This window comes from Numenius arquata, chromosome 29 (assembly GCF_964106895.1).
Source record: "Numenius arquata chromosome 29, bNumArq3.hap1.1, whole genome shotgun sequence".
Lineage (NCBI taxonomy): Eukaryota > Metazoa > Chordata > Aves > Charadriiformes > Scolopacidae > Numenius > Numenius arquata.
In genome coordinates, this window is record NC_133604.1 from 1,273,983 (window position 1) to 1,293,880 (window position 19,898).

The window sequence follows — 19,898 nt, forward strand, 5'->3', positions numbered from 1 at the left end:
ATGGCGGGGGAGCACAGGCCCCTTTTTGGGGGCTAAATGGCTGCACCCCCAGCAGCACCCATGGGTGCTCACCAGAGGAGGCCAGGAGGTGACATGGCCTGGCAAGAGGGGACCTGGCTGAGCTGCTGGGGGGGGGTGGGGTGGGCCGAGGTGGGGGGCTTGGGGATGGCACCCCAGGGTGGGGGGGTTCCCACCTGCCCCCCCGGTGCCGGTGCAGCGGCGGTGGGTGCTGCGCACACCTACAGCGTTACATAAAGGCTTATTAATATTCCCCGGGGGCTGCGGCTCCACGCGTGCCGGGGGAGGCAGAGCGGGTGCTGCCGTGCCCCCGCCCCCCCCCAGCTCCAGCACCCCAATATCCCCCCCCATGTGTGCCCAGAGCCCCCCCAGGTCCTCAGCTCTAGCCCTGGCACCCCGAGGTTTCCCAAGCCCCCCAGGCACTCCGCTCCAGCCCTGGCACCCCATGGTTGCCAGGATGGGGGGGCCACAGGGTGGGGGGCTACAGGGTGGGGGGCAGGGGACTCAGGGATGGGGTGTCCGTGAGCCCATGGGTCAGGGTCCCCATGAGCTCAGGCTGCTCCCAAACCCCCCCTGTACCCCTCAGTCCGGGGGGGCGATGCCCTAATAGGCCCAGCAGCACCCCCTCTCCCCGACACCCCGGGTTTGGGTAGGTCCTACAATAAGGTGGGGGCTGCCCAGGGCTGGCGGGAGGGGATGGTCCCTGATGTCCCTGTCACCAGCTGTGGTGACATGTGATGAGTGGGGCAGGTCTCGACAGGGAGAGGGGCTGGGGGAGGTGGGGGTTGTGATGCCCCCCCACCTGCCCTACCCTGGGCAGGGCTCTGACTTGCTGCTTGGAGAGACCCCCTGTGCGACACAGGGGGGGGCCATGGGCCTCTGTGGGGAGCACTGTGCAGGGGGTCCCCATGGAAGTCCTGAGGTAGTCCATAGGGGTCCTGGGTTACTTGCCCCCCCACCATAGCCCCACGGGGTCCTGGGGTTCTTGCCCCCCCCAGATCCACAGGGGGCCTGGTGTACCCCCCCCCCATAGGGGTGCTGGGTGTCCTGGGGTACCTGCACCCCCGAGATCCATAGGGGTCCTGGGGTACCTCTCCCATAGCCCCATAGGGCCCCTGGGGTACAGCCCGAGGGTCCTGGGGTACAACCCTTATAGCCCCATAGGGTCTTGGGGTTACCCTTCTCTAGGGGTCCTGGGGTACTTGCCCCCCACCATAGGGTATCCCCCAGGGGTCCTGAGGTATTTGCCCCCCCCCATAGCACCACAGGGGCCCTGGGGTACAAAACCTATAGCTCCATGGGGTCCTGGGGCACCCAACATAGGGGTCCTGGGGTACTTCCCCCTTCTCCCCCCATAGCCCTGGGGTTGTGGGGTACCCCCCCAGAGGTCTCAGGGTACACCCTCTATAGCCCCATGGGTCCTGGGGGACCCTTCCCTGAGGGCTCTGCGGTGCCCCCCGGGGGTCCTGGGGTACGACCCCTGTAGCCCCATAGGGGTCCTGGGGGACCCTCCTCTCCCATAGCCCTTATGGGGGTCCTGGACGCCTCCCTCCCCATGGGGGGTGTCCCTCCCTCCATCGCTCCGTGGGGGTCCCAGGGCACCCGCCCCCCCCCGAGTCCCGGGGCTGAGCGGGGCTGGGCGGTCCCCGGTCCCGGCCCCCGCCCCCGGCTCCCCCCGCCCCTCCCCGCCCTCCCGCCGGTGCCGGTGCCGGCTCGGGGAAAGTTGCGGCGAGCCCCGGTCGGCGGAGGGAGAGCCGGAGCGGCGGGAGGACCCGAGCGCGGCGGCACCGGCGGTACCGGAGCACGGCAGCACCGGCTCTACCGGCGGCACCGACAGCACCGGCGCTTCCCGGCCGAGCATCCCCGGGTAGGAGCGCGCAGCACCCCCGGTCCCCCCCCCCCCCCCCCCCGCCGCACGCCGGTGCTCCCCATCCCCGTCCTCCCTTCATCGCTTCTCCTCTCCCGGTTCTACCCTCCCGGTGCCCCCGATCCCCGGTGCTCCCCCTTCCCCGGTGCCTCCGATCCCCGGTGCTTCTCCGTCCCCGGTGCCCCCGATCCCCGGTGCTCCCCCGTCCTCGGTTCTCCCCCATGCCCGGTGCCCCCCATCCCCGGTTCTCCTCTCCTGGTTCTCCTCCTTCCCCGGTGCCCCCCATCTCCCGTTCTCCCCATCCCCGGTTCTCCCTCATCCCCGATTCTCCTCTCCCGGTTCTCCCCCATCCCCGGTTCTCCCCCATCCCCGGTGCTTCCCCATCCCCGCTGCCGCCCCCCATCCCCGCTGCCCCCCACCCCGCTGCCCCCCATCCCGCTGCCCCCACCCCCGGTGCCCGGGATGCCATCTTAGCTCCGCCGCCCGGGCCGGTGCTGCCTGCGCAGCCGCCGGGTACCGGCAGCGGTGATGGTGGGGGGGGGACACGGGGAGGGCCGAGGCCGCTGCCGGGGCTGCGGGGCGGTACCGGCGGCGGCTCGGCCGGGCCCCGGGAGCGGCGGGGGGGCTGAGGCCGGGTACCCCCCCGCCGCAGGGGCCATGGAGCCTCCGCGGAGCCTCCCGGGGCTGGAGCCCGACCGCGACGCGCTGGACCCGGCCGGCGGCTGCCCGTCCCCGCTGGAGATCAAGTCCGTCCCCAGCAAGAAGATCTGGGTCAAGCTCCGGGCGCTGTGAGTGACCCCCCCAAACCGGGACACCCCCCCGCAACCGGGACACCACGCCGCAAACCGGGACCTCCCCCTAAACCGTGATCCCCCTGCCCCCAAACCGGGAACCCCTACGCCAGGACCCATGAGTCCACCACCACTGAACATCACACCCCACCGAACCCCTTGGCACCCCCCTCCGGGGACCCCCCACTTTGGGGACCCCCCCCCTTTCATCCTCCTCGAAGTGTCCCCCGGTGCCTCCCACCCTGTGCCCCCCAATTTAGTCAGGACCCCCTGGGACCTTCATCTGTCCCCGGGGACCACATGGGAGCCCCCCCATCCCATCCATGCGCTGCGCCCCCCTCCATGTAGGACCCCCCCAGTCACCCTCAGGACCCCCCCTGCACTGTTGGGGTGGGGGCACTGGGACCTCCTCGGGCTAGGGGCAGTTCTGGGGGTGCTGGGTGGGGGCCCCCCAGTGCGGCCCCCAACACCCCTCATCCCTGGTGACACTGTGGGGTGGGCAGGGGGCTGGGGTCCCCCCACCCTGGGGGGGAAGAGCGGGTGCTGGCCGCCCCGGGGAGGGGTGACACCCCCTGACACCCCAGGGTGCCAGTTCCCCACGGGGTGGGCTCTCGGTGGCCCCTGGGGGTGCAGTCGTGCTCACGCGTGGGCTCACGTGCATGTGTGCCCCCTCGCCACCCTGCAGCACGTGCGCCCCTGCGGGTCCTCGTGCGTGGGTGTGCACGGGGCGTGCACGGCCACGTGTGCACACGTGCGCAGGGCCGACCCGCACGTGGTGGCTGGCGAAGGCGCGTGTGTGCACGCCTGCACGCTGGCGGGAGCGTGCACGGTGCTGGTGTGATGGGGGACGCGCACAGGGACAACGACGGGAGCCGGGTCCCCGTGTCACACACGAGTCATGGTGCTGAGTGTGTATCACACGAGGCTGGACTCAGCCGGGGTGTGAAATGTGGGTGCAAGCCTGAGCGTGCAAAAGGCTGCACATGTTGCTGTGGGTGTGCAAGTGCCCGGTGGAGTGTGCACACGCATGTGCAGAGCTGCGTGTGAGCACACCTGTGTTCCTGTGCATGTGCACACACGTGTGCAGAGCTACATGTGAGCACCTCTGGGTGCCTGCACATGTGCACACGTGTGTACAGAGCTGTATGTGAGCACCCCTGGGTGCCACGCGTGTGCGGAGGTGTGTGTGCACACCCCGCGTGCCCGTGCGAGCGTGTGCGAGTGCGTGGGCTGTGCCACACTCCCGTTCCCCCCCACCTTTCCCCCCCCCGGAATGGCAGGCGGCCCTGCCTGTGTCCCACCGCGTGTCCCCCCCCTCTGCCACCACCGAGGGGACGGCCGGGACCCCGGCCTGGGGACGGTCCCCAGCTCCCAGTCGGGGTGACTGGGGGGAGCAGCGAGGTGTCCTTGGCGTGCAGGATCCCGGTGCCCCCCCCCAGGTGTTGGGGACTGGTGACAGGTCCCCGGGGATCAGGCAGGATGGGGGACCTCGAGGGTTGGGGCACCCCTGGGTGCATGTGGGGCTGTGGCATCAATCCTGGGGGGGTCCCCAGCGCTGGCTGCACCCCGAGGCCAACCCTGCAACCCCTCCCTGGGGACACTGGTGTCACCCTGGGGGGGTCTGAGGTACCAGTGGCTCTGCAGGTGCCTTTGTCCCCGTAGCAGAGCTGGGACAAGGCAGGGGGTGGCACGGGGAGGGGGCTGGCAGCAGCGGGGGGGCGTGGGTGGTGACAGGCAGCCCGTGGGGACCGTGGGCGCGGGTGGCACCCGCCCGTCAGCGTGTGACGCAGCCCGACCCCTGCTCCCGCGGCTGGGGACAGGCGGTGGCCGTCCCTTGTCCCCAGGGGGTGCTCAGGGGGTCCCAGCGCTGGCCACGATGGATGGGGTGACCTGGGGGTCCCCGGTGGCCATGCCACGAAGGGTGGGTGACCCAGAGGGTGGGTGTCCCCCGGGGTGGGTGTCCCTGAGGATGAGTGTCCCCAGGGGTGGGTGGTCGGGTGCGGGAAGGTGACAGCCACCTTCCCCAAGGTGACATTCCCCCGCAGCCGGGCTCGGGAGCTTCGCGCTGGCTTTGAACGTGACGTCTGGCCCCCGGTCCCCCCCTGCCCCCCCGCCCGGTCCCCCTCCCTCGCTCGTTTGAGCCGTCACTGTCACCGTCACCGTCACCGTCACCTTGGCTGGGGGGCCGCGGTGGCACCCACCGACCGAGCGGGGGCAAGGTGTGAGTGTGCAACAGCCTTGTGTGCCCTTGCACGCTTCTATGGCCCTGTGCTCCCCTGGGCACACTCTGCTTTGCGGCTGTGCACAGGCACCTTGCACACACGCGTCCATACGTGTGTAGGTGTGCACACGCATGTGGGCTCGCGCCTCCGTTCGCACACTTGACCCGCACACGTGTGTGTGGGCACACGGAGGACCCCAGCGCCCGCCCGCCTGCACACGCGTGTGCACAGGTTGCCGTTGGGCCAGGCCTGGGTGACACTAACGAGGCAGGGGGGGTCGTTAGGTGCTGGGAGGGGTTGGGGGGGACCGCAGGGACCTTGGGACGCGGGAGGGGACCCTGGGGGGGGACCCTGAAGGGGCCGTGGGGACGCTGTCGGGGTGCGAATGCGGCTGCGTCCCCCAGCGCGGGGCGGCGGCCGTTAATTAAGACAAATTGCAATTATGAGCGGGCAGGAAATCCCGCGGGAGCCGGGCGGATGCGGCCGATGCCCGAGCCCTCCCTGCCCTCCCCGCTGCCACCGCCCTGCGTCCCCCAGCCGTGGGGACCCGGTGACTTCATCCCCCAGCCGTGGGGACCCGGTGGCTTCGTCCCCCACCAGAGTGGCGGGGGGGTCCCGTTGTCCCCCCCCCCCCAGGACGCTGTCCCCACGCTGTCCCACGGCCCCGCTGGCCCCGGCATTCCCAGCTCCGGTGCCGGTCCCCCCTGGGCCGGCCGGGGTCACGGCACTGTCCCCTCCTGGGGACTGTCCCCCGGGTCGGGGACGGGTGCCAGCATCTCCCGGGTCACTGCCGGTCGCGTCCCTCCCGCGGGGTGTGGAGCTGCCGCTGGCTGTCCCCAACGCCGGGGGACAGGGGACACGGTGTCTCCTCTCACCCAGTGACCCACGGCTTTTGGGGCTGGTCCCCGAGGGGCCACCGTGGTGGGGACCCTGTGCCCCGGTTGGGACTGTCCCCATGCCCCCCCTGCGCCCCCCCTCACGACGTGCCTGTTTCCCCAAGGGACAGAGTCGGTGGGGACAGGGTGGCTGGCAGGGACATGCCACATGTCCCCCCTGCCCACCCACCCTGGGGTGTCCCCCCCGCCCGCTGCCAGCCCTCGTTAGCGCTAACGAAGCGCAGGCTGCGGGAGCCACCGCTGCGTCACTGTGCCCCCCCCCCGGGGGGTTTTACTCGAGGCTGTGACCAGGGTGACATCCCCACCGTGGGGACATGGGGTGACAATGTCGGGGACACTATGTCCCGCCGCGTGGGTCGCACCGGGGACAGCCATGGGAGTGGCGGGGGGGGGGGGGGCAGCCTCTGCCCTGGGGTCACGTGTCCATGTCCCACGGGGGTGTCACCTCCTGCTGTCCCCCTCCCCACGGCCGGTCACCCCGAGGTGCTCCCCAAGCTGTGGGACGGGCTGGCAGCGTCACGGGAAACTGCTGGCAGTGGGGACAAGTGCCACCGGCCTTGGGGACCGTGTGCCCACGTGGTGGGGACCCAGGGGGTGCCAGGCGGGCAGTGATGGGGACCGGTGGGCACCCATGAGGACACAGTGGGTGCTGTGTGACAGTGGTGGGACCTGTTGGGTGCTGGTGGCAGTGATGGGGACCCACTGGGTGCCAAGTGGGCAGTGATGGGGACCAGTGGGCGCTGACGGGAACCCACTGGGTGCTGGTGGCAGTGATGGGGACCCACTGGGTGCCAAGTGGGCAGTGATGGGGACCAGTGGGCGCTGACGGGAACCCACTGGGTGCTGGTGGCAGTGATGGGGACCCACTGGGTGCCAAGTGGGCAGTGATGGGGACCAGTGGGCGCTGACGGGAACCCACTGGGTGCTGGTGGCAGTGATGGGGACCAGTGGGTACCCATGGGGACCTGGTGGGTGCTGGTGGCAGTGATGGGGACTGGTGGGTGCCAAGTGGGCAATGATGGAGACCAGTGGGTACCCGTGGGGACACACTGGGTGCCAGTTGGGCAGTGATGGGGACCCAGTGGGTGTCAGGGTGGGCAGTGATGGGGTCCAGTGGGTACCCGTGGGGACCCGGTAGGTGCTGTGTAGGGACCCATTGGGTACTGGTGGCAGTGATGGGGACGAGTGGGTACCCATGGGACCCTTTGGGTGCCAGGCAGGCAGTGATGGGGATCCAGTGGGTCCCACTGGGGACTTGTTGGGTGCTGGTGGCAGTGGTGGGGACCAGTGAGTACTGATGGGGACCTGCTGGGTGTCAGGTGGGACACAACAGGGACCAGTAGGTACCAATGGGGACCTGGTAGGTACTGGTGGCAGTGATGGGCACGAGTGGATACCCATGGGGACTTGGTGGGTGCCAGGCGGGCAGGGATGGGGACTGGTGGGTATTGATGGGGACCTGTTGGGTGCTGGTGGCAGTGATGGGGACCAGTGGGCACTGATGGGGACCCACTGGGTACCAGGTGGGCAGTGACGGGGACTGGTGGGTACCAGTGAGGACCTGTTGGGTGCTGGTGGCAGTGCCAGCCAGGCCTCTGGGAGGGGCCAAGGTGGCCAGAGGGCTCAGCCACACCAGGGCAGGGCCCAGTGTCCAGGTGGCATCTACCCTGTCCCCCCCCTCCCCACCTTGTCCCAGCCCAAGGGGAGGGGATCCGGGGAGCTCTGGTGGCCTGTGCCAGCCCCGTGCCAGCCCCGTGCCAGGCGGTGTGCGAGCGAGGCGGCTGCTGCGGGAGACGTGGCTGCGGGGGCGGCGCTTCCCCGGGCGGCCAGATGGGATTCCCCCCCCCGCGACAGACACACGGACACACAGACAGATGGCTGGGGGCTGGCCGGCTGCGGGCACACGCGTGTTCAGGCGTGTGGCAGACGGGGAGGGCTTGCCCAGGGTGGGGGCTGGGGAGGGAGCGTACCTCTGTGCACACGTGTGTGCTGTGTGCGTCCGTGTAAAGGTGTGCACGTGCATGTGTGTGCGTGTGTATGTGCACTGCGGGGGGATATTGGCACACGTGGGCACACGTGGTGTGTGCACGCATGTGCTGCATGTGCACATCTGTGTTTGTACACACCATCTGTGTGTATGTGTGGTGCACAGATTTGCACACACGTGTGCATTGTTGGGTAAGTGTGTGTGTCCACATGTGCGCGCCTGTGTGCACACACCTCACGAGTGTATTCAGGCGGGTGTGCACGCGTGTGCTGCATGTGCATATATGTGCTTGTGCGCACCATACGTGTGCATGTGTGGTGCATGTGTTTGCACACACGTGCGCATTGTTGGGTGAGTGCGTGTGTCCGTGTGCGCGTGTGTCTGCATGTGCCTGTGCACACACCTCACGTGTGTATTCAGGCATGTGTGCACGCATGTGTGCACATGCATCGTGTGTGCATTCAGGCATATGTGTGTGTGTGCCCACGCGTGTGCATGCTTGCTCTGTGTGCTCTCCCTTGTCACCCCACCACCCCAAGGCCCCCCCTGCAGCGGCACTGCTGTGTCCCCATGTCCCAATGTCCCCGTGTCCCAATGTCCCCGTGTCCCCATGTCCCCACATCCCCATGTCCCACGCGGGTGTCACAAGCCGGCTGGGGGAGGGCAGCCACACTGGGCTCCTGTCCCCACGTCCCCATGTCCCCACGCTGCTGGGGCACCCGTGGGTGCCACTGCTGTCCCCCCCAACCCATGGCAGAGCTGGTGACACTGCCCAGGTCCCACCTGCGGGGCCCAATCCTGCGGTGAGTCCCCGGGGACACCCGGCCCGGGGGGAGCCTTTGGGGGGGAGGGAGGGGAAACTGAGGCACAGCGGGGGGTGTGTGTGTGGGGGGTTGATCACCCTGACCATGTTGTGGGTCCCCAGGGTGCAAAGCCACCCCACAAAGGGGTCATCGTCCCCCCCCCCCCCCCGCCCTGTGGGCCCCCCTCTTCTGGGTTTGTCCCTGTCCCCAGGGTCATGCCAACCACCGGTGTGGCCCCACTGACCCCACCAGCTGGCAGGGACTTTGTCCCCAGTGTCACCCGGGGCCCTGCGCAGGGTGGGGAGTGCTGGCACTCCCTGGAGGGTGACACTGTGGGGACAGACACCCTCCGGGCTGGGGGATGAGGTGACCCCCGAGCTCGGGGTGTGTGGGGGGGAGCCCTGCAGCAGTTTGGGGTCACCCAGCGTGGGGAGGGGCACCGGCCACCCCTGCCCTTGACCCTGCTCAGTCCCCACAGGGGGGGTGTCCCCCTCCCGGGTGCTGGGTGCTGAGCTCCAGGTGCTGGGGGTAGGATGAGCTCTGGGTGGTGGGTAGAGGGTGCAGGATGGGCTCTGGGTGCTGTGTAGGTGCAGGATGAAGGGGGTTTGGTGCAGGGTGAGCTTTGGGAGCAAGGTGCTGGGTACCGGGTGCAGGATGTGCTCTGGACACAGGGTGCAGGGTACTGGGTCCAGGATGAGCTCTGGGTGCAGGGTGCTAGGTACCGGGTGCAGGATGCGCTCTGGGTGCTGGGTACCCGGTGCCGGGTACACTCTGGACACAGGGTACAGGATGCACTGTGGGTGTTGGGTACAGGGTGCTGGGTGCACTCTGGGTGCTGGCTATGGGCTGCGCGACGCATTCTGGGCACAGGGTGCAGGTACCGGGTGCAGGATGAGCTCTGGACAACAGGGTGCAGGATGCACTGTGGGTGCAGGGTGCCGGGTACCGGGTGCTGGGTGCGCTCTGGACATGGGGTGCAGGGTGCTGGGTGCAGGATGAGCTCTGGGTGCCGGGTACGGGGTGCAGGGTGCTCTCTGGACAAGGGGTGCAGGATGAGCTCTGGGTGCCGGGTACGGGGTGCAGGGTGCTCTCTGGACAAGGGGTGCTGGGTGCAGGATGAGCTCTGGGTGCCGGGTACGGGGTGCAGGGTGTTCTCTGGACAAGGGGTGCTGGGTGCAGGATGAGCTCTGGGTGCCGGGTACGGGGTGCAGGGTGCTCTCTGGACAAGGGGTGCTGGGTGCAGGATGAGCTCTGGGTGCCGGGTACGGGGTGCAGGGTGCTCTCTGGACAAGGGGTGCAGGATGAGCTCTGGGTGCCGGGTACGGGGTGCAGGGTGCTCTCTGGACAAGGGGTGCTGGGTGCAGGATGAGCTCTGGGTGCCGGGTACGGGGTGCAGGGTGTTCTCTGGACAAGGGGTGCTGGGTGCAGGATGAGCTCTGGGTGCCGGGTACGGGGTGCAGGGTGCTCTCTGGACAAGGGGTGCTGGGTGCAGGATGAGCTCTGGGTGCCGGGTACGGGGTGCAGGGTGCTCTCTGGACAAGGGGTGCAGGATGAGCTCTGGGTGCCGGGTACGGGGTGCAGGGTGCTCTCTGGACAAGGGGTGCTGGGTGCAGGATGAGCTCTGGGTGCCGGGTACGGGGTGCAGGGTGCTCTCTGGACATGGGGTGCAGGATGAGCTCTGGGTGCCGGGTACGGGGTGCAGGGTGTTCTCTGGACAAGGGGTGCTGGGTGCAGGATGAGCTCTGGGTGCCGGGTACGGGGTGCAGGGTGCTCTCTGGACAAGGGGTGCTGGGTGCAGGATGAGCTCTGGGTGCCGGGTACGGGGTGCAGGGTGCTCTCTGGACAAGGGGTGCAGGATGAGCTCTGGGTGCCGGGTACGGGGTGCAGGGTGCTCTCTGGACGAGGGGTGCTGGGTGCAGGATGAGCTCTGGGTGCCGGGTACGGGGTGCAGGGTGTTCTCTGGACAAGGGGTGCTGGGTGCAGGATGAGCTCTGGGTGCCGGGTACGGGGTGCAGGGTGCTCTCTGGACATGGGGTGCAGGATGAGCTCTGGGTGCCAGGTACGGGGTGCAGGGTGTGCTGTGAACACAGGGTGCTGGGTGCAGGATGCACTGTGGGTGCTGAGTGAAGGGTCCGGAGTGCGCTCTGGATACAGGGTGCTGGGTACCCCCACCCCCTCCACCCGTGCCATGCCCACGCTCCCACCTCACACCCCCCCCCCCCCCCCCCCCAGCTGCCACCATCGCTCCAGGGGGGTCCCCTGGGCAGGCACCCACCACCCCTCCCCGCCCCGGGCCACACGCACCCATGGGTGCTGCCCACGCGTGTTGGGACGTGTCTGTGGGCACATCCACCACCACCTTGTGTCCCCCCCGCGTGGTGCTGGGGGGGCCGGTGACGGTGCCGCGGTGCCCGCAGGCTGCGGTACATGGTGAAGCAGCTGGAGACGGGCGAGGTGAACGTGGAGGAGCTGAAGAGGAACCTGGAATACGCCGCGTCGCTGCTGGAGGCCGTCTACATCGATGAGACGAGGTGCGGGCAGCGGGGTGGCAGGGGGACACAGGAGACGATGCCCACCTTGATGCCACCTTCCCCGTCCCCATCCCATAGGGAGATGCTGGACATGGAGGACAAGCTGTGGGAAATGGGCTGGGACACGGTGGTGGCCTCAGAAGTGCAGGACTGGCCAGTAGGGTGGCAGAGGGACACGGGGGATGATGCCCACCTTGATGCCACCTTCCCTGTCCCCATCCCTGCTGGACACGGAGGATGAGCTGTGGGAGATGGGCTGGGACGTGGTGGTGCCCCTGGAAGTGTGGGGCCGGCCAGTGGGGTAGCAGGGGGACACAGAGGACAATGCCCACCTTGATGCCACCTTCCCCGTCCCCGTCCCACAGGCAGGTGCTGGACACATAGGATGAGCTGCAGGAGATGGGCTGGGATGTGGGGATGCCCCTGGAAGTATGGGACTGGCCGGTGGCCAGTGGGGTGGCAGGGGGACACAGAGGACAATGCCCACCTTGATGCCACCTTCCCCGTCCCCATCCCATAGGGAGATGCTGGACATGGAGGACAAGCTGTGGGAAATGGGCTGGGACACGGTGGTGGCCTCAGAAGTGCAGGACTGGCCAGTAGGGTGGCAGAGGGACACGGGGGATGATGCCCACCTTGATGCCACCTTCCCTGTCCCCATCCCTGCTGGACACGGAGGATGAGCTGTGGGAGATGGGCTGGGACGTGGTGGTGCCCCTGGAAGTGCGGGGCCAGCCGGTGGGGTAGCAGGGGGACACAGAGGACAATGCCCACCTTGATGCCACCTTCCCCGTCCCCGTCCCACAGGCAGGTGCTGGACACATAGGATGAGCTGCAGGAGATGGGCTGGGATGTGGGGATGCCCCTGGAAGTGTGGGACTGGCCGGTGGCCAGTGGGGTGGCAGGGGGACACAGGAGACGATGCCCACCTTGATGCCACCTTCCCCGTCCCCATCCCATAGGGAGATGCTGGACATGGAGGACAAGCTGTGGGAAATGGGCTGGGACACGGTGGTGGCCTCAGAAGTGCAGAACTGGCCAGTAGGGTGGCAGAGGGACACGGGGGATGATGCCCACCTTGATGCCACCTTCCCTGTCCCCATCCCTGCTGGACACGGAGGATGAGCTGTGGGAGATGGGCTGGGACGTGGTGGTGCCCCTGGAAGTGCGGGGCCGGCCAGTGGGGTAGCAGGGGGACACAGAGGACAATGCCCACCTTGATGCCACCTTCCCCGTCCCACAGGCAGGTGCTGGACACATAGGATGAGCTGCAGGAGATGGGCTGGGATGTGGGGATGCCCCTGGAAGTGTGGGACTGGCCGGTGGCCAGTGGGGTGGCAGGGGGACACAGGAGACGATGCCCACCTTGATGCCACCTTCCCCGTCCCCATCCCATAGGGAGATGCTGGACATGGAGGACAAGCTGTGGGAAATGGGCTGGGACACGGTGGTGGCCTCAGAAGTGCAGAACTGGCCAGTAGGGTGGCAGAGGGACACGGGGGATGATGCCCACCTTGATGCCACCTTCCCTGTCCCCTTCCCGCAGGCAGATGCTGGACACGGAGGACGAGCTGCGGGAGATGGGCTCGGACGCGGCGGTGCCCTCAGAAGTGCGGGACTGGCTGGCGGCCACCTTCACCCAACAGGCACGAGCCAAGGGGCGGCGGGCGGAGGAGAAGCCCAAGTTCCGCAGCATCGTTCACGCTGTCCAGGCCGGCATCTTCGTGGAGAGGTGGGTGCTGGGTGGCACCCACCACCCCTGGGTGGGTGGGGGGGTCACGGCTGGGGTGGAGATGGGGGAGAAAGCACAGTCCTCCACTGTCCCATGGCAGCCAGGGCTGTGCCCAGCACCCAGGGGTTTCCAGGGCACCCATGTGGGTCCCTGAGTACCTGGGATGTCCCCAAGCACCAAGGTGGGTCCCCAAGAACCCAAGAGCTGCCCTCAGCATCTAGGTGGTCCCCAAGCACCTGGGGTGTCCCCAGTGCCCAGGTGGGCCCCTTGCACCAAGGTGGGTCCTGGAGCACCTAGATGGGTTCCCAAGCGCCCAGGTGGGTCCCCCGGCACCCAAGGACTGTCCTCAAGCACCAGGTGGTTCCCAAGCACCTGGAATGTCCCTTGCACCCAGGTGGATCCCCAGCTCCCAGGTGGATCCCCCAACACCCAGGGGTGGTTCCCAACACCCAGACGGGTCCCCAAGCACTAAGGTGGGTCCCTGAGCACACAGGGGCTGTCCCCTGCACACAGGTGGTCCCCAAGCACCTGGGATGTCCCCAGCACCCAGGTGGGTCCCCACTGCCCAAGTGGGTCCCTGAGTACCTAGGTGGGTCCTCAAACACCCAGGGGTTGTCTCCTGCATCCAGGTAGCTCCCCCAAACCCAGGTGGGTCTCTGAGCACCCAGGTGGTCCCCAAGCACCTGGGATGTCCCCTGTGTCCAGGTGGGTCCCCCAACACCAGGGTGGGTCCTCAAGCACCCAGGTGTGTCCCTGAGCATCCAGGGGCTGCCCTCAGCACCCAGGTGGTCCCCATGCACCTGGGATGTGCCTTGCACCCGGCTGGGTCCCCAGTGCCCAGCGATGGTCCCCAACACCCAGATGGGTCCCCTAGCACCCAGCAACAGTCACTAACACCAATGTGGGTCCCCAAGCACCCAGGGATGGTCCCTAACACCCAGGTTGGGTCCCTGAGGACCCAGATGGGTCCCCATGCAATCAGGGGCTGTCCTCAGCACCCAGAGTCCCCAAGCACCTGGGATGTCTCCTGCACCCAGGTGGGTCACCCAGTACCCAGAGATGATCCCCAACACCCATGTGGGTCCTCAACACCAAGGTGGGTCCTTGAGCACCCAAGGGCTGTCCCCACCACCCAGGGGGAGCCTCAAGCACCTGGACTGACCCTCTGACCCATGTGGGTGCCCCCATACCAGGGTCTGTCCCCTGGCACCCAGGTGGGCCCCCAAGCACCTGAACTATCCTCATCAGCCAAGTTTGTCCCCAGCACCCAGGTCTGTCTCCTGTCCCCAGGGCTTGTCCCCTGGCACCCAAGGTCTGTCCCTGAGCACCCATGTGGGTCCCCCAGCCCCTAGCTCTGTCCCCCAGCACCCATGTGGGTCCCCCAGCCCAACGTCAGCCCTGCCTCCCCCCTCGCAGGATGTTCCGCCGGACATACACGGCCGTGGGGCCCAGCTACTCCTCCTCCGTCCTCAACTGCCTGAAGGTACCAGGGGGCAGGGGGGCACCCTAGTACCCCATGGGGATGCTGGCACCCTGCCCTGGCAGCGCCTGGGCACGGCTGCTCCATCCACACCCTTGGCTACCGGGGATGTGGTCTGGGTTGCCCCGGGGAGATGGCACCCAGTGCTGCTGGGCATGGACGGGCATCACTGGGCATTACCTGGAATTTCTGGGCTTCACTGAGCATAGCTGGGCATGGCTGGATGTCCCTGGCATGGCTGGGCATCACTGGGGATGTCTGGCATTGCTGGGCATTGCCTGGAATTGCTGGGTTCAGTGGGCATGGCTCGATGTCCCTGGGCATGACTGGGTATTGCTGGGCATCTCTGGGCTTCACTGGGCATGGCTGGGCAGTGCTGGGCATCACTGGGGATTGTCAGGCATCTCTGGGCATTGCATGGCATCATTGGGCTTGGCTGGGCATCACCTGGAATTGCTGGGTTTCAGTGGGCATGGCTCAGTATCCCTGGGCATGGCTGGCCATCTCTGGGCATCACTAGGGAGTGTCTGGCATCGCTGAGCATGACTGGGCATGACTGGGCTTCACTGGGCATTGCCTGGAATTGCTGGGCTTCAGTGGGCATGGCTGGGCTGGGCATCTGTGGGTATCACTGGGCATTGCTGGGCTTCATTGGGGATTGTTGGGCTTCACCGGGCATTGCCTGGCTTTGCTTCACTGGGCATGGCTGGGCATCACTGGGGATTGCTGGGCATTTCCTGGCATCGCTGGGCATGGCTGGACTTCACTGGGCATCACTAGGCATTGCTGGGCACCACTGAGGATTGCCTGGCATCTCTGAGCATGGCTGGGCATCACTGGGCATCGCTGGCCATTGCTGGGCATCACTAGGGCTTGGCTGGCCTTCACTGGGCATCACCTGGACTTTCTGGGCTTTGGTGGGCATCTCTGGATATCACTGAGCATGGTTGGGAATCACTGGGGGTTGTTGGGCATTGCTGGGCATGGCTGGATGTCCCTGACATGGCTGGACTTCACTGGGCATTGCAGGGCATCACTGAGCATCACTGGGGATGTCTGGCATCATTGGGCTTGGATGGGCATCACCTGGAATTGCTGGGCTTCACTGGGCATGGCTGGGCATCACTGGGGATTGCCTGGCATCTCTGAGCAGCATGGCTGGGCTTCTGTGGGCTTCACTCGGCATCGCTGGGCATCAGTGGGGATTATTGGGCATTGCTGGGCATTGCCTGGCATCATTTGTCATGGCTGGGCTTCAGTGGGCATTGCTGGGCACGGCTGGGCATCTCTGGGCATTACTGGGGATTGTCAGGCATTGCTGGGCATGGCTGGGCTTCACTGGGCATCACCTGGAATTGCTGGGCTTCCCTGGGCATGGCTGGGCATTTCTGGGCTTCACTGGGCATGGCTGGGCTCCATTGGGCATCACTGGGGGTTGCCTGGCATCGCTGGGCATGGCTGGGCTCCTCCTGGAATTGTTAGGCATCAGTGGGCATCACTGTGGATTGTTGGGCATTACCTGGCATTGCTGAGGGTTGCTGGGCATCACTGGGCATGGCTGGGCTTCAGTGGGCATGGCTGGGGGTTGCCAGGCACAGCCGGGCACAGGTGGGTGTCACCGAGCACCGCTTGCCCTGGCACTGGGGTGACACCCCCGTGTGTCCCCCCCCCCAGAGCCTGGACCTGTGGTGCTTCGACGTCTTCGCGCTGAACCGGGTGACGGACGAACACTCCCTGAGGACCATCGTCTTTGAGCTCTTCACCCGACACAACCTCAACAGCCGCTTCAAGGTACCCCCCGCGCCCGTCCCCACCCGCGGCTGCCCCTGGGGTGGGGTGCCCGTGGCTTTGCACGCGCGTGTGCCCCCACGAGCGGGTGTGTGGGTGCCGCAGATCCCCTCCGTCTTCCTGACCACGCTGCTGGATGCTCTGGAGGCCGGTTACGGGAAGTACCGGAACCCCTACCACAACCAGGTCCACGCCGCTGATGTCACCCAGACCGTCCATTGCTTCTTGCTCCGCACCGGCATGTTGGTACGGGGGCGGGGAAGAGTTCCGGGGGGGTTCCGGAGGGGTCCCAGGGGGGTCCCGGGCCATGTCCGGGCCCTGGGCCGGTGGCCCTTGCCGGTCAGGCTGGTCCAGGCGATGCTTGTTGCCACGGAGACGGCGCCACCTAGCGACAGTGCTGTCGCCATGGCAACGGTGCCAGGGTGATGGGGACGGGGTGACCCCTGGTTTGGAAGCGTGGGTGAGCACACGTAGGGTGACACCTGGCACGTGTGTGCACCCCGTTGTCCCCACACAGTTGTCACCCGCACATGCACACACTCATGATGTGTCACACGCGTGGTTGTGACATGGCCATGCACGTGTGTAGTCACACGCAGCCGTGCAAAACCACACACACAGAGGTCTCCCCACCTGGTTGGCCCCGTGCCCCTGACGGGGTGGCACCGGAGCATCCGGTGCCTGTCCCCCTGACGCCCGTGTCCCCCCCAGCACTACCTGACGGAGATCGAGGTCCTGGCCATCATCTTCGCCGCTGCCATCCACGACTACGAGCACACGGGCACCACCAACAGCTTCCACATCCAGACCAAGTGAGGGCGGGGGGCACGGAGCCGGTGGCATGGCATGGAGTGGGTGGCATGACGTGGCATGGCGTGGCACGGCGTGGGTGAGATGGCATGGCATGGTGCAGGTGACATGGAACAGTGCAGGTGGCACGGCACGGCATGGCACATGTGATGTGGCCTGGCACAGCATGGGCAGAGCAGGCAGGGCTGGGGACCTGTGATGGGGACACCTGAGACCCTGTGGGGCATGGAAAGGACTGAGTGGCACCCAGGGGACACCCAGGGCACCTGGCATCACCGGTATGGCTGGGATACAGACGTGCTGGCACGCTGGGGAACACCCAGGTATACCAGTACAGCTGGGATACAGATGGTGGCACCTTGGGGACACCTAGGGCCACCGATATGGTCAGGATACAGATATGGCAGCACCCTGGGGACACTCAGGGCCACCGGTATGGCTAGGATACAGATGTGCTGGCACCTTGGGGACAGTCAGGTGTCCCTGATAAGGCCAGGATACAGATGTATCTGTCCTTGGGGACATCCAGGGCCACAGATATTACCAGGATATAGCCATGCTGGCACCATGGGGACATCCCTCTCCCTGGGGGGGTGCTCAGGCTGCCCCCTGCCATGCCATGTCCCCAGTGTCCCCTCTGTCCCCAGGTCGGAATGCGCCATCCTCTACAATGACCGCTCGGTGCTGGAGAACCACCACATCAGCGCCGTCTTCCGCATGATGCAGGACGACGAGATGAACATCTTCGTCAACCTCACCAAGGACGAGTTTGTGTAAGGTCCCTGTCCCCATCCCTGTCCCTGTCCCTGTCCCCGGCCGGGACGCGGGGCCCTGATGGCATTTCCCCCCCCTTCCCCTGGGGCGCAGGGAGCTGCGGGCGCTGGTGATCGAGATGGTCCTGGCCACCGACATGTCCTGCCACTTCCAGCAGGTCAAGACCATGAAGACGTCCCTGCAGCAGCTGGAGAGGTGAGGGGGGGAGGGACACCTCAGGGAAGGGGGACGTGGCTTTGGGGACAAACCTCAGCAATTGGGGGTCCCTTCCCCAGGATCGATAAGTCCAAGGTGCTGTCGCTGCTGCTGCACGCGGCCGACATCAGCCACCCCACCAAGCAGTGGTCGGTCCACAGCCGCTGGACCAAAGCCCTGATGGAGGAGTTCTTCAGGCAGGTAGGGCACCCGTGTGTCGTGTGTCCCCCCCCTCCCCGGGGATGGGTGGTGGGACACAGGGACCACCCCGTGGGGACACGTCTCCCTTGCCTTGCCAGGGGGATAAGGAAGCCGAGCTGGGGCTGCCCTTCTCGCCCCTCTGCGACCGCACCTCCACACTGGTGGCCCAGTCCCAGATCGGTGAGTGGTGGGGGGTCCCCGTCCCCACCCACCGGCCCCTCGGTGGGCAGGGGGTGTCCCCATGGTCCCCGTGTCCCTTCCTCACCACAGGCTTCATTGACTTCATTGTGGAGCCCACCTTCTCGGTGCTGACCGACGTGGCCGAGAAGATGGTGCTGCCCCTCGCCGAGGACCGCACCAAAGGCAACCCTGCGGCCAGCCAGCAGCCCAGGTCGGCCACGCCACCCTGCCTCAGTTTCCCCTTCCCTAGGGGGAGGTGGGGGGAGGCACCCACTTCTTTTGGGAGCTGGGAGGTGGCGGTGGTGGCTCTGTCCTGCTCCCAGCTGTCCCTGTCCCCGCAGCTCGCAGTGGCGGCAAACGTCCCTGGATGAGCACCTGGAGCTGGGGGACATCAAAGCCGACCTGGCCGGCTTCCGCTCCACCTGGGCCAAGTACATCCAGGAGAACAAGCAGAAGTGGAAGGAGCGGGCAGCCAGCGGTAGGTGATGGCCACCGAGGCCATCAGGGAGGGGACAGGGACCATCCTGGGGACACGCGGGGCCAGGTCTGTGCTGAGCATCCCTAGGTGGGGAGGTGGTCCAAGCGCAGGGTGGGTGGCCCCTGGACCCATGGGGTGTGTGATTCCTGAACCTGTGGGCTGGTGGACTAGTGGGGTGGGTGGCCCCTGGGGAAGGGGGGATGAGCCAGGGGGGGTGTCTCAGCCCCCGTGGGCAGCTGCAGTGACACCCCCCCCCCCCCATCCCTGTGTCCTCCCCAACAGGCATCACCAACCAGGCGTCCATCGATGAGCTGTCACCCTGCGAGGAGCAGCCGCCCGCGGCCCCCGCCCGGCACAAGCAGAATGGGGACGTGGAATAGCACCGGGAGGAGCGAGGTGGGGACCCGAACTGGGGGGGTGGTGGGGAAGAAGGACTGGTGGCATCACCATGACTGTCCCCCTGCCCCGATGGCAGGTCCTCGTCCGGCCGAGTGACGCCATCTCGCCCAAAGTCTTCGACGCCATTGAGTTCAGCACCATTTGCAGGGAAGGAGCTGCCTGGGGCTGCACAAGGATTCGTGCCAACCTCCACGCCGGGAGCCCCCCTGGGGCCAGCAGCCCCCCCGGCAGCCCCCCAGCTCCAGCTGCCTGTGCCAAATTGGCCACCAAGCCGCGTGGCCTTGGGCCACGGGTGACTGTGATGCCAACCATCTCACTGCCATGCCAGCGGCTGCCCGGCCTCCCCCCCCCGGCCGGGTTTTGTCCTTATGGCTTTTTAAAAAAGCTTCTTCTCGCCCCCCACCGTGGACCTGGGGGCTCAGGGTGGGGGCTGGGGATGGTGACAGTGGCGCTGGGGACAGCAGGGGACCAAGGGATGGAGGAGCTGTGTTGGATACAGTCACCCCAAGGGCCACCGCAGTCCCTTCTGTGCCTGCTGGGTCTGGCTGGTGTCACTGTGGTGACCGTGGCCCCAACTGTCCCCATCCTGCCCCACATGCCCTGAGCCTCCCTATCCTGGGATATGTCTCTCTGTGTCACCCTGGGCTGGGGACACGTCCCTGGGGGTGACCCCAGGTCCGCCAGCCCCAAGGGCTGCCCCTGGGGGTCCTGCCCCAGGCGGTGGGTGAGGCTGGGGGACACGGGAG

The 19,898-nt window shown here is 67.0% G+C and overlaps 1 protein-coding gene across 2 annotated transcripts; it reads left to right on the plus strand.

The window, feature by feature from the left end:
• Nucleotides 1–2,542: 2,542 nt before the first annotated feature.
• Nucleotides 2,543–19,133, plus strand: PDE1B (phosphodiesterase 1B). 2 transcript variants are annotated; one of them, XM_074165012.1, is made up of 14 exons: nt 2,543–2,673; nt 11,002–11,115; nt 12,662–12,847; nt 14,264–14,330; nt 16,002–16,118; nt 16,221–16,361; nt 16,827–16,927; nt 17,573–17,698; nt 17,793–17,894; nt 17,975–18,095; nt 18,194–18,275; nt 18,366–18,486; nt 18,617–18,753; nt 19,036–19,133. In XM_074165012.1, the coding sequence occupies exons 1-14, from the start codon at nt 2,543–2,545 to the stop codon at nt 19,131–19,133; spliced, it is 1,644 nt and encodes a 547-aa protein (XP_074021113.1). The 2 variants fall into 2 exon arrangements, with proteins under 2 accessions (XP_074021113.1, XP_074021114.1); XM_074165013.1 differs by lacking the exon at nt 2,543–2,673 and adding an exon at nt 8,532–8,584.
• Nucleotides 19,134–19,898: the final 765 nt, after the last annotated feature.